At 36.0% G+C, this 13,606-nt stretch overlaps 1 protein-coding gene across 29 annotated transcripts in view; it reads left to right on the top strand.

Moving 5' to 3' along the window:
• Positions 1 to 13,606, top strand: part of LOC106874089 (calcium/calmodulin-dependent protein kinase type II delta chain) — a 349,479-nt gene that overhangs the window by 18,913 nt on the left and 316,960 nt on the right. For all 29 annotated transcript variants that reach the window (XM_089352054.1, XM_089352065.1, XM_089352070.1 and 26 more), the window contains exon 2: positions 159 to 253. In XM_089352054.1, the coding sequence (XP_089208180.1) occupies positions 159 to 253 (95 nt within the window). The remainder of the gene's footprint in view (positions 1 to 158; positions 254 to 13,606) is intronic.

Raw genomic sequence — 13,606 nt, forward strand, 5'->3', positions numbered from 1 at the left:
ATGTATAAGTACAATCATTCTACTGAAGAGGGCATATATATCAAAAAGTCTCTAACATTTGAATAAATAAATGAAATAATCCCATGTCATGCCTTTACCCCTTTTGGTTTATCCCTGATTATTTCTAATTGGTATTTTCTCTCTGTCTTCTTTTCTAGGGGAGCTTTCTCAATTGTACGGAGATGTGTTCAGAAGTCTACAGGACTGGAATTTGCAGCTAAAATTATTAACACGAAGAAACTCTCCGCCAGAGGTAAGTGACTGATTTTTAAAACTAACTACACCAGTTTGTTTTTTTTATATATATATATATATATACATACATATATATATATATATATATATATATGGTTGGCGTTAGGAAGGGCATCCAGCTGTAGAAACTCTGCCAGATCGGATTGAAGCCTGGTGCAGCCATCTGGTTCGCCAGTCCTCAGTCAAATCATCCAACTTATGCTAGCATGGAAAGTGGACCTTAAACGATGATGATGATATATATATTGGGTCATCCCATAAATAATGCGGTTTTTTTCAATTGCATAAAATATAAGTTGGAGGGGGATGGGATTTACTACCTGCTTCAACTTGCTATAAAAGCAGGTAGTAATTTTAATTTGTACTTATTCTTAGTGCAAGTTTTAACAGTTAATTTTTCAAAGCTATAATGAAAGTGAGAAAGGAGCATATTTGGCTTTATGAGTTCAATAAAGACAACAACGCAACAAAAAGTGTGAGGAATATTAATGTAGTGTATGGGGATTGGACAATATGCGTAAGCCAGTGTCAACAGTGGTTCCAGAAATTCTGAGCCAGAAACTACAGTCTAGAAGACAAGCCTCGTCTTGGAAGATTTGTAGAGCTCAACGAGGATGTCCTGCAAACCCTGGTGGAACAAAATCCCATCATAATTGTTGAACTAGCAGAGAAGCTTGGATTTGGTCATTGAACCATTCATCAATACAACACCTGTGCGTCATCGGAAAAGTCAGCAAATTGGGTCAATGGGTTCCTCACAAACTTTCCAAGTCTAATGGCATGCAAAGAGAGAATGTGTGCTCTTCTTTGCTGTCACGTCGCACGAATGAACCTTTTTTGGACCAAATAGTGACTGGTGACAATAAATGGGTTCTCTATAAAAATGTCATGTGCCGAAGACAGTGGGTAAGGAAAGGAGAAACATTGGCACCCCAGACTGAAGAAGGTCTTCACCCACATAAGGTGTTGTTATCTGTTTGGTGAGATATGAAAGGTTTAGTCCACTTTGAACTTTTAAGCCCAAACCTAAAAGTAACAAAGGAGATCTACTGCGAGCAGCTTAAGTCAGCGCTAGAAGAAAATTGACCATCTTTGGTTTCAAGACGAAAGATGTTCTTCAATCAGGATAATGCTTGGCCACATACAGTAAAGATGACATTCCAAAGGCTGGAGCAGTTTGAATGGGAAATGATGCCCCACCCACCTTATTTGCTGGACATTTCCCCCATCTGATTATCATTTATTCGGTAGTCTTCAAAACCATTTGGATGGAAAAATTATGAATTCTGTAGATGAGGTCAGAACAATGCTGGAGGAGTATTTTTTATCATGAACAAGTGAATTTTGGAAGAGAGGCCTTGCAAGTCTACCAGATAGATGGAAGAGCATTGTAGAAAATGAAGGAGTGTATATATTAGATTTAAAAAGAACTTTATCTTAATTTTGAAAAATAAAAGAAGTATAAAAAAACCACATTATTTATGGGATGACCCAATATATATACACACATACATATATATATATATATATATATATATATATAAATATATATGCATGCACATGTACATACATACATGCACAAGGTGTCCATGAATTATCTTTACAACTAGATGTGTTGTGTGCAACCAATGGAGCCCTCTTCTGAGTTATCCTTATTTTTCATTTTTTTCCCCCAAGTTTTCACATTGTAAAGGTAATTTATGACACCATGTATATATATATGTATATATATATATATATATATATATATATATATATATATATGTATAATATAAATAAAAAATATGTATATATGCTTATGTACATACATATATGTACATACATATATGTGCATACATATGTATGTATATATATATATGCATATATAGGTACACAATGTCACAAAACGTAAACAACATGAAATATGAACTATGGTATATATACATACACAAACACACACACACACATATCTACATATTCTTTTATTCTTTTACTTGTTTCATTCATTTGAATGTGGCCATGCTGGAGCACCGCATTTAGTCGAGGCTATAGTAGAAGGCTCTTACCCAAGGTGCCACACAGTGGGACTGAACCAGGATCCATGTGGTTGGAAAGCAAGCTTCTTACCCCGCAGCCATTCACTCACTCACACACGTACACACACGCACACACACACGTACACACACACACACACACACACACGTATGTATGACAACTGTCTGACAAATGGAGAATGTGAAACAGTTTTGTGTGTGTGTGTGTGTGTATATATCATCATCATTATTTAACATCTGTTTTCCATGCTGGCATGGGTTGGGCAGTTTAACTGAAAACTAATAAGCTGGGGAGCTGCACCAGGTTTCAGTCTGATTTGGCATGGTTTCTACAGCAGGATACCCTTCCTGATGCCAATCTCTCCAAGATTGTAGTGGGTACTTATTACATGCCACCAGTATGAGTGCCAGTTATGAAACACTGGCATTGACTTCAACAGAAGTCTCACTTATCTTGACAGGTTTTCTCAAGCACAGTATATTGCCAAAAGTCTTAGTCACTTTTCATTGCATCTGTGAGACCCAAAATTCAAAAAGGTGCTTTTTATGTACCAGATAAATACATACACACACACACACTTGTGTGTGTATATATATATATATATATATATATATATATATATATATACACATCTCTTTATGATTTATATGTTTGATCACATTTGTAAAAAGACACGTATTCATATATGTACATCTGTCTGTCTATAAATATCTTTATTGCGCATGTGTGTGTGTGTGTGTATATATACATACATACATACACACACACATACACACGCGTATATATATATATATATATATATATATACACATACACATAGATATATATACATACATATATACACACACATGCACATACATACCCCTACATACACCCATGCATATATATTCACAGCCAGCCACATTCCTATCAGGGATTTGTCACCTCTGTTATAGAAAACAGTGAATAAAACATTCTCTGGTATTGTGAATAACTACTGCTTGGCTGAAGAAACACAGACAAATACCCCAGTGATTTGCCTTTCAACAATTTACAAGCATTGTGATACATAAATGGCTATATCTGTGTGTTTCTATATATATCTGTATACCTGGCTATGTCTGTGTGTGTGAAGGTATGTGGCCTACTGCACTATTGCACTTATGATCATAAGATTGTGGTTTTGATTCCCAACTAGTAACGAGTTGTGTTTTTGAGTATAATTCAGCATTTCATGTTAGTTCTGTCCACTTAGCTGAATATGGCTAACCCTGTGGCAGACTGGCATTCCTTTCAGGGTGACTGTTGACCAGCTCACTTTGCCAGCAGGATGGCAATATATGAAAGCTACAATGTGAGGAAGCACATTGTGACCAGCAGTCTATAGCAACATCCAATAGTCTGGGTGATACAGTGATTTCTATCTATATTTTTATGTCTGTCTGTCTGTCACACAATCAGTCAGTTATTCGACCATTCAATCAATTAGTCAACCAATCAATCCATCAATCAATCATTTGACAGGGTACCATGTTCAGTAATCTGGTGGACATTGAGTAAACTAAGAATAGAGGAATGGCTTATGTGGGCATTTCAAGCTATGTACATGTATGCAGCAAGTAAAGTGAGAGCTGGCCATGACTTTAGTGATGAATTTGGTATGGAGATAGGAGTTCATAAGGTTCAGTCCTCTCCTAATCATTATAGTCCTACATGCCATCAGGAAGGAGCTTAAAACTGGCTGTCCTTGAGAACTCATATATGCTGATGATCTAGTTCTCATAGCTGAACCTATAGTGGATGTAGAAAAGAAGACAGGACCCTGCTACTATGAGAGAAATAGCCATGTTTCATATTAAAAAAAGGAGTAGGCATAAATTCCATGTAAGATAAGGATACACAGAAGATATAGTGAAATTGCTAGCAGATTATCCAAAAATGTAAACTTCATGTGCAGTTGGAAATTGAGTCTCTTAAATGCCCAGATGGCTCACTAGGAGTAGTTGATATTTTGTGTTACCTAAGAAATGAAATTAGCATGTGGGAGTGGTGGCTCTGCAAACAATAAGGACCTTTTCCCTAACAGTGAAGGGCAGACTATATGTTGTGGTGGGAAATTGCAGTTCAAAATTTTAAAGAAAAGCTCAAATAGGAATTTAACTTGAAGAGAGAAAGGAGACACAAACCATAAGATATCTCACTCCCTGCCCTTGTAGGGCTTAGGGTGCAAAGGTATAATGGGTAGGCCTGCATGGGGAGGAGTTGCAGGGAGACAGAGATATGCAGAAGAAAAGGGGGAGCAAGCAGCAAGAGCAGTAAATATGTAGTTGTCAGGGCAGGACACAAAAGAGAAGAATGATACTGTTGGTATTCTGTAGGAGCTGGGTGGCAGGAAGATGAAGCAGGGCTAATACATAGAGAAGGAGGATAAAACACTATAACGTGGGCAGAGATTACAATACATAGCATTATCAGATCTCAGTTTCGATGGTGAGGAAAGATCTTTTTATGAATCTCATATTGCCAGAAAGCCCAGTCCTTTGTCATCTTCATCAGGCTCATGGTGCTGAGGTCAGCCTAAAACACTTCATTTTATGTCTTCCTGGTTCTCCCTTTTCCACAAGTTACAGCCACATTTAGCAACCAGCACTTCTTTATACAGCTAGCCTCATTCATACACATCATATGTCCATATCAGCAGTCTTCTTTCTTGCATGCAACAACTGATTTCCCTAATGCTCGGTTTTTCACTCAGTACCTTTGTTCCAATTCTTTCATGCAGACTTACATAGCACATCCAGTAGAGCATGTTTGTTTCATTTTTCTCATCTTTTTAGTTCCTCATCATTCAGGCTCATGGTTCAGTGGTAGGAGATGAGGGGATGATCAATATTGGGTATACAGAACGATGTTAATGGATGAATGGCTAACAAGTAAAATGGTTGTGGAGAGCAAGAAAGAAAAGTGGTATCAGGGGTGAATGGAGAGATGTAGTGGGGGTGGGTATCGATGTGAGGAAGCAAATGGTTTGAGTGAGATGCTCAGTTGTGCACATTACACATATGCATATAGTATATACACATACAGTGCTTCTGGAAGTCAATTTTGTCATGATGGACAGGTTTTCTTGAGAAAACAGACCCCTTGGTTTTTTGTCATCTCTTCTGTGAAGCTCAAATTTCAGAGGTGAACCTTCACCACTTTGTCCCATGTCCTCCTAAGTCTGCCTTGATCGCAGGTTCCTGCCATATTTAGCGAGTGACACTTTTTAATACTGCTTGGTCTAGGAATTGAAATTGTGACCTTACAATATTGAATGTAACACTCTCACCTCTAGACCATGCACCTTCACTAAAGGAAGGCAAAAAATAAAAAAAGAGTAAGTTTTTCTTGAAAAGGTCAAATGAGTTCTGAATGGACAATAATATTTGTATTTAATTACATTTAAAAATAACATTCACTTGAAAATTATTATAAAGTAGTTTTTCCATTTTCTCGCTTTAACTACACAGTAATGACATCTACTTGTAGTTACTGTCACCATGTCAATATTTACCTGAAGATTGATTAAAATACGAAAGTATTTGAAATAATGTAATGTGAAAATGCAGCTTTGTTGAAATTTAATTGACTAGTTTATTATCTCTGCACATACACACAAAAAAAGACTATTTTGAGATCATTAGATAGATTTTAATCCCATATTGGGGACATCTTGTTCATTGTTCACCATGTCAATTCAATTCTTACTTCACTGTCTCTCTTTGAGCTTTCTGTCCATTATCTCAGATATCTGAAGTTAGATACATTCAAGTTTGCACTCTTTGATGCTACAATGTGTTCTTGTTGACTGAAAACCATAGATTCAGTTTTACCCTCATTGACATGTAATCCAATCTGTTTTGCAGCTTTAACTCAATCAAGCAGTAGGTGAACTTCTTTGATAGTATTAGAAATAAGATTTATGTCATCTGCTTAATCTGTATCAGTAATAATAGTTGTAGATGAGTATTTGCTAACTTGATTCTTCTGCAGTTGATGTTGCAATTTGTAATGAGTAGTCCAAGGCTACAATGAACAAAAAAGGTGCAAGAGTTATGACCTTGTATTCCTGCCTGGATCTGAAAGAAATCTGTTTCAACTCAGATAATAAAATTTGAGTGATGGTATCTTTATGGAGAATGTTGACTGTCTTTACAATGACATCTGGGATACCAAATGCTTTGAGAATATTCATCACCTTAATTTGGTAGCTTGAGTCAAAAGCTTTGCTAAATGGCATGATAACTCTTAGGTTCTGACTTTTGATACCTTCAACAAGCCTACATATTGCAAGAAGTTGCAATAATGTTGATCTTCCTGGATGAATATCTGTATGTATGCACACACACACACACACACACACACACACACACACACACACACACACACACGCGCGCATGCATCCACACACGTGTTTGTGTGTGTGTGTGTGTATATCTATGTATGTGTTAGAATGTATGTTTACAATCACATTTCTCTGAAGAATACTTAACTATGGGTGGTTATGTTGTCATTTCCTCTGTCAACAAGTTGTCCACTGGCTTTGCACCTTTGAAGTTATCTCTTACTTCAAAAACAGGTAAGGATTAGTGTGTGTGTGTGTGTGTGTGTACATACACACACACACACACACATATATATATATACACACACACAAAAAAATCTGTAAAGTGGTTGTTGTTAGGAAGGGCATCCTGTCATAGAAACCAAGCCAAAAATGGAAGGTATTATTAAAATGTCATCCTCTGACTAGTCTTGGACAGTAGTACCTTAGAATAAGAAATGATCTGAATTATGATGACCTGTCAAACTTATCAATGCTTGGAAAATGGACATATAATGTGAACTGTGTCTACGATATATCTTAACATAGCATCAATACTTCAAATTTCAGAGCAGAGATATAATAATTTGTATCATTTCTAGTATTTTAGTGTGTCAGAATAATATTAAACAAACATTGATATTTACATTTTCTTGTTGTGATGTAAATTTTTTTGTGAAAGGCACGATTATTTCAGCTTAATCATTTCTCCTCACCTATACCATACAAAATTTTTTAGACCTTGAGAGCATGTCTAAGAAACTGTTACCAACCAACCATTCAGATACTATCTATATCTCACTCATTCAACCATGCTCAGCTGTATTGTTAAGCTGTTACATGGCATATTTGGTAATGATGGTGGTAGAGGTGGTAAATAGTATATGCTGTTATATAGTATGTATTAATGTATAGTATATGGTGTAGGAAAATATGTTACTAGAATTTCTAAAGTATATGGTAATGGTGGTGTGGCATGATTTCTTAAATGTGTGTTGTTGCTTAACCTAGGCCAGCCTAGATTAACCAGATTTATGAGTAAAGGGTTTAGAGCGCTGACCATCCAAATTTTATTGACACAGTGTATCTAGAACTGTGCCTTTTTTGTAAGATGATATGGTGGGATTTGAGTGAATTCATGGGGCCTTCATTAATACGTTGTGTCTAGTGGTCTCTTATATAGTGCTTTGTAGTGTATAGGTGTATATTAAATAATAAGGATATTTATGCCTGTGATGTGGAGAATATTATAGTAGTGATGTATATATTGTGGTAGTGTTGCATAGTGTATGATACTGTAGTTGTACCGGTAGAGATAATAGACTGTCGTGTAATGTATGGTGATTGGGTTGTGTACTACATTGTGGTGCTGGTGATAATGTATATTGCATGATAGTGACAATGGTAGTGTTGAATAGTCATTTAGCTGTGGGTTAGTTTTGAATGAGCTGATTAATGAAAAAGGGCAATTGTAGTTGTGACCACCTCATCTGTTTTAAGACATGTATCTAGACCTACATCATTCAGTGCATCCTTTTTGAAATCAGCAGGTGTGTCATGTTAAAAGAAAATTTGACTGTAATTTTTAGCAGGTTGAATGACCAAGTAATGGCTCCCATAGTGTATGGTATCATTGGCAATGTGTAGTTTAATAGTATGTAATACTAGTGGTGTGTAGTATATGGTATTGGTGGTCATGTTAATGTGTAGTTCTGCTGCTGCAGTAATGGTAGTAGTGTGAATATATGATGTTGGTGATGTGCGATTTAATGGTATTGGTGATGTGTAATTGCTGCTAGGGTGTAGGTTGTGTAGGTTAGTGGGGTTATTCATAAAGATAGTGGTGTAGTATAAGACAGAAATGATTGTGTGATGTATAGTGTGTGGTTTTGGTGGTAGTGTATGTTTGGTATTGATATGTGGTGGTGGAAATGTGCATGTGATCGTTATTATTCTACCAAATCTTTACCAGTGAAAGCAGCCTCTACGACATTCTCTTAATGCTGCTATCACTACCATCACCAGCAGCAGAAACAACAGCAGCAGCACTACACACATTAAACAGAGCTGCTGCTACTACTGTTTATAATACTATTACTGCTGCTGTTGCTGCTCTCACCAATATTACAAATGTCTGTAAATCAATTTCTGGCAAACATGGAGTGTTCTCCACCTCACACCCTTTCGAAACTACATCATCATCATCATCATCATCATCATCATCATCATCATCATCATCACTATCTTCGTCATCATCATCATTTATTCCTCTTACACCCATATATCCTCACTTCTCACCATCTCAGACTTAGCAGAAATAAACCATTCTACAGCTCTCATAAGAATGGAATCTAGCAGAACTACCATTTTACAATATGTCTAGCTAGATTCAATTTCCTCACACCCTCAACACCCCACTGTCACATGGGGGTTAGGACAAGATCTATCATTCTTACTACTACTACTACTACTACTACTACTACTACTACTACTACTACTACTACTACTACTACTACTACTACTACTACTACCACCACCACCACCACTACTAGTAATACTCCTACTAAATTGGAATGTTTCAGAAAAAATTAATATAAAAAATTATTATTATTAATATTAAAATTTATTATTATTATTAAGTACCACTCAATGGAGTTGATTTAATTGATTATACTCTATCTAAAATATGTGACCTTGTGCCTATATTAGAAATCATTATTATTTTTTTTTTTTGCAGCTTTCATCTCCCCACTTCTGTCTCTTTACACATAGGCACATCTCAGTGAAACCTTGTAACAAAACCTGTGCAATCAAGCAGTAGTGGTACTACAATTTTGCAATATGTCTACCTAGATTCCTTTAGCACACATATACATACCTACAGTTTTGCAACATGTCTATGTTGATTCCTCTACTACTACTTCTACTACTACTACTACTACTACTACACACACACACAGGCGTACATGCATATACATACAGGCATACATTCTGAAGGATTTTTATTTCAAGGCTAAGTGTGTGTCTGGAGTAGGAGTATGGTGTATCCACCTGCAGCCACTAAAGCCTCTTTATTTTTGTTCTTGTCAGAACTATCTTGGATGTGGAGACCTTTCTGATTGATGGTTGGTTCAGTGCTAGCCTGTGCTACCATAGCAAACACACACATTGTAGCATTTACATCCATCCAGAGTAACGCATATATGCACTCATTGACATATACTAAAATACACACACACACTGTGACATAATGTTACTATGTGATATATTTAACATCTGTTTTCCATGCTAGCATTGGTTTTTCAGGGAGTTATTTGAAGCAAGATTTTATGGCTGGATTTTGATTTTCTTCCTGTTGCCAACCCATACCTTTTTCAAATAGGGGATTTTTTTTTATATCAGATGTCTTTGAAAACACAGTACAGCCAATCATCATGTCAAGATCATCACAATTTTGCTCAAGTGGTGATAAGCTTGGAATATCAACATTCATGCATACCCACCTCCTTATATATCCATATATAAATATCCTCAATGTATCATATATCTGAAAAAGAAGCACACTCTAAAGCATAGAACAGTAATGTATTTGTAAGTATTTAAGTCTATGTCAGGTCATAGAGTGACCAATGGTCTTGCATTCACAAAGGGCTTAGCCCTTTGAAAGCCTTATCAGACTCTAAAGTCAAATACAAGGGAAGCGAAGAGTTACATATGTCTTCGGCTTTAGAGTCTGATATGTTCACAGGGCTAAGCCCTTTGCAGGTGTGAAACCATATATATATATATATATATATATATATATATATATGTAGTATGTACATAGGATGTGAAACCATATATATACATATGTAGTATGTATGTATATACAATGGACTTCTTACAGTTTTCTTCTACCAAATTAACTCAAAAGACCTTGGTTATGCAGGGGCAATGGTAGAAAACATTTATCAGTCAATGCGACTGAACTCACAACTATGTGGCTGCAAAGTGAACTTGTTAACTACACAGCCATTCATGTACCTGCATATGTGTGTTTGTATACATTCCCATAGTGATTTGCATATATGGATGTAATGATGCATACATGCATACATATGTAATGACACATACATACATTTTAGCTAATGAGAGAACCTCTGTAGTCATTTGAATTGGTAGAAGTCTCAACCAAATCTCCCTCACATTACAGCCTACTGTCTTGAAATGGGATTGATGTATTGGAGAATGCAGTCAGATTTGCAGTTCCAGAGAGAAAGCCAAGATGGTTGTGGCTTGTTAACTTTTGATTATAGGTTTGCTTACTCGGGGTTGACTGAGGCTAAATAAGCACAGCTTGGTGACCTGTATTCACATTGATCCATTCACAGTGATGCATACATATACAACTCGTGCTTATAGCATAACACCTACATCTGTACTGAGATCCATGTATAGTGATAAATGCATATATACATGCATCATACTTACAATGTGACACTTCTCAGTGAAATATACACACCTGCAAACACACACTCACTCAACCCTGTTGCTCTACCCTGAATATAAATTCATATTTATACCAATATTTATTAGTGCAATTTGGCTATGTTAGTGAATGTCTAAATGACAATCTGGAAAATTTACAACTTTGAAGCAAAGAAAGACACTAGCTAACTGAGACTTTACAATTGCAAGAGTAAGTTCTCATCGTGGTTATCCAAATTCCAACAATGGAGCTTTGTTTCTTTGTTAGAAGCCAACTCCTTCTTTCTAGGATGAATTCTAATAAATATAAAAATGTAAAGCATACTCACATACACAGTGATATGCACACATTCACATGGTATTGCTGGTACATATATGTATTTATATATAAATACATCATCATGTGCGTGCGTGTGTATCATTGTGTATGTGTAACATATACAAGTATACATATCTACATACTCAATGATACATGCACTCACGCCTAGAGTGTGACTTTTGCATATATAAACTAGATGATGTAGCCACACACTTATTACACTCACTGAAATGTACATGCACTCACTAATAGTTGTACATATTAGGAAGGGCATCCAGCTGTGGATACCCTGCCAAATCTGACATGGAACATTATGCAACCCTGTGGCTCATAGATCCTGTTAAACCATCCAGCCCATGCCAGCTATAACATTGATGATAATGATGATGATGACACATGTACACATGCTCTAACAAATACACACATACACAAACACATGCATATGTACCACCACCATCAACAAGCAACATCACTTGAATGATGATGCTGCTTGTTTTCAACCATTATGTGATACCAAGACAGGGAACGCACGAATACAAATGCACACACATACATATGCATATGCACATATATATATGTATATACATACATATAACTACATATATACACACACACACACACACACATATAAATTTATATATATATATATGCATGCACACATATTGACTTGCTCACCTAGCCAGCAAGGTGACATTATTTGAAAGCTAAAATGATATGAAGCACATTATGACCTGTTATGTATAACAATATCTGATAATCTGGTTGATACCATGATATACATACATATATGCTACTAACATAGATTATGAAACAGTTGTCAACTAACAGAATAACCATCTATTCTCTCACTTCACTTCTTTTATCTGATCAATATTTATACACACACACTCACAATTGGCTTCTTTCAGTTGCCATCTATGAAATCCACTCACAAGATTTTTGTTGGCTTTGGAACTATATGGTTAGGGGTTTGTCCCACTTCATGAATGTTGTCAGCTAGCATTCTATACTATACCCTCAAGTCAACTAATGCCTTGTGAGGGAAATTGGTAGACAAAAACTGAATTATTGTTGTTGGTGGACAGAAACCAAGTGTTATTGATTAGATCAGTGGAAGAAAGATTTAAATCCAGATACAACAGCCATCTTTCAACCTTTAAACACTTCGAGAAGAGACATGCAACAACCTTCTTGGCATTAATTTGGAAACTTAAGGATGAGAATGTCAACTGCAATATCAAATGGAAATCTTTTCTAACATCAAACTTTGAATGGTACAGAAAGATGTTTCTTATGCTTACTTAAAAATCTGTATCTTTTAAAAAGATTAAGAATCTTCTGTGACTGTGGTTTCTCTCTGTCTTTTTGTAAATGTGTGTGCTCATTCAAATATCAATTGCATTGAATGCAGTTACTAAACCGTCTTGTTTTTACTAGCTTGGTAAATGGCAAAATAAATTAATATTTCAGTCAGGAAACCCTGGGTAGCTGTATTTCACAAGGATTTTTGTGGTTTTTATTATAATAATATGTGTTTGTGCGCATGAGTTCATATTTTCCCTTGTCTGTACATTTATTTACAGACTGTAACAGCCTTGCTGTCCATACAAATATATATTTCCTTTGCTTGCAGTCAACTGGAAAAGCATGTCTAGACTTCTTGACATGTCTTAACATATTGTGTGATCTTTGTAAACAAAAGGATATTTCAAGCAGTGTTGTTTGTTTCCAGTTCACCACATAACTATGATTGTTGTCTGATTGACTAGTGGATTATTATGTTGCTTGGAAGCAGGTAACAGTTAGCAACAGAAAGGGCATCTGGTTGTAGAAAATTTGCTTCAACAGGTTCTCTCTGATCTAAGCAAGCATGGAAAAGAATGTTAAAATGATGTGTGTGTGCGTGTAAGTGCGTCTGTGTGTCCTTACATTTGTGCTTCTCTACAAATCAGTTAGTTATGGGCAGTAATGTTTCTGTCATTTCCTGCCCTAATGGGTCATCTAGTGGCTTTGTGTCTTGAAAGACAAGTAAAATAAAATATCTCTTATAAAATAACTAAGGGTTAGCCACAGGAAGGCTATCCACCTGTAAAACAATACTTCAGTTATATATTCATCTATATATTCATCTGACACATACTAGAATGGAAAAATGACCACAAAAAAGGAACTTTGTGTGTGTGTGT

Source organism: Octopus bimaculoides, chromosome 5 (genome assembly GCF_046866305.1).
Source record: "Octopus bimaculoides isolate indiv1 chromosome 5, ASM4686630v1, whole genome shotgun sequence".
Classification (NCBI taxonomy): domain Eukaryota; kingdom Metazoa; phylum Mollusca; class Cephalopoda; order Octopoda; family Octopodidae; genus Octopus; species Octopus bimaculoides.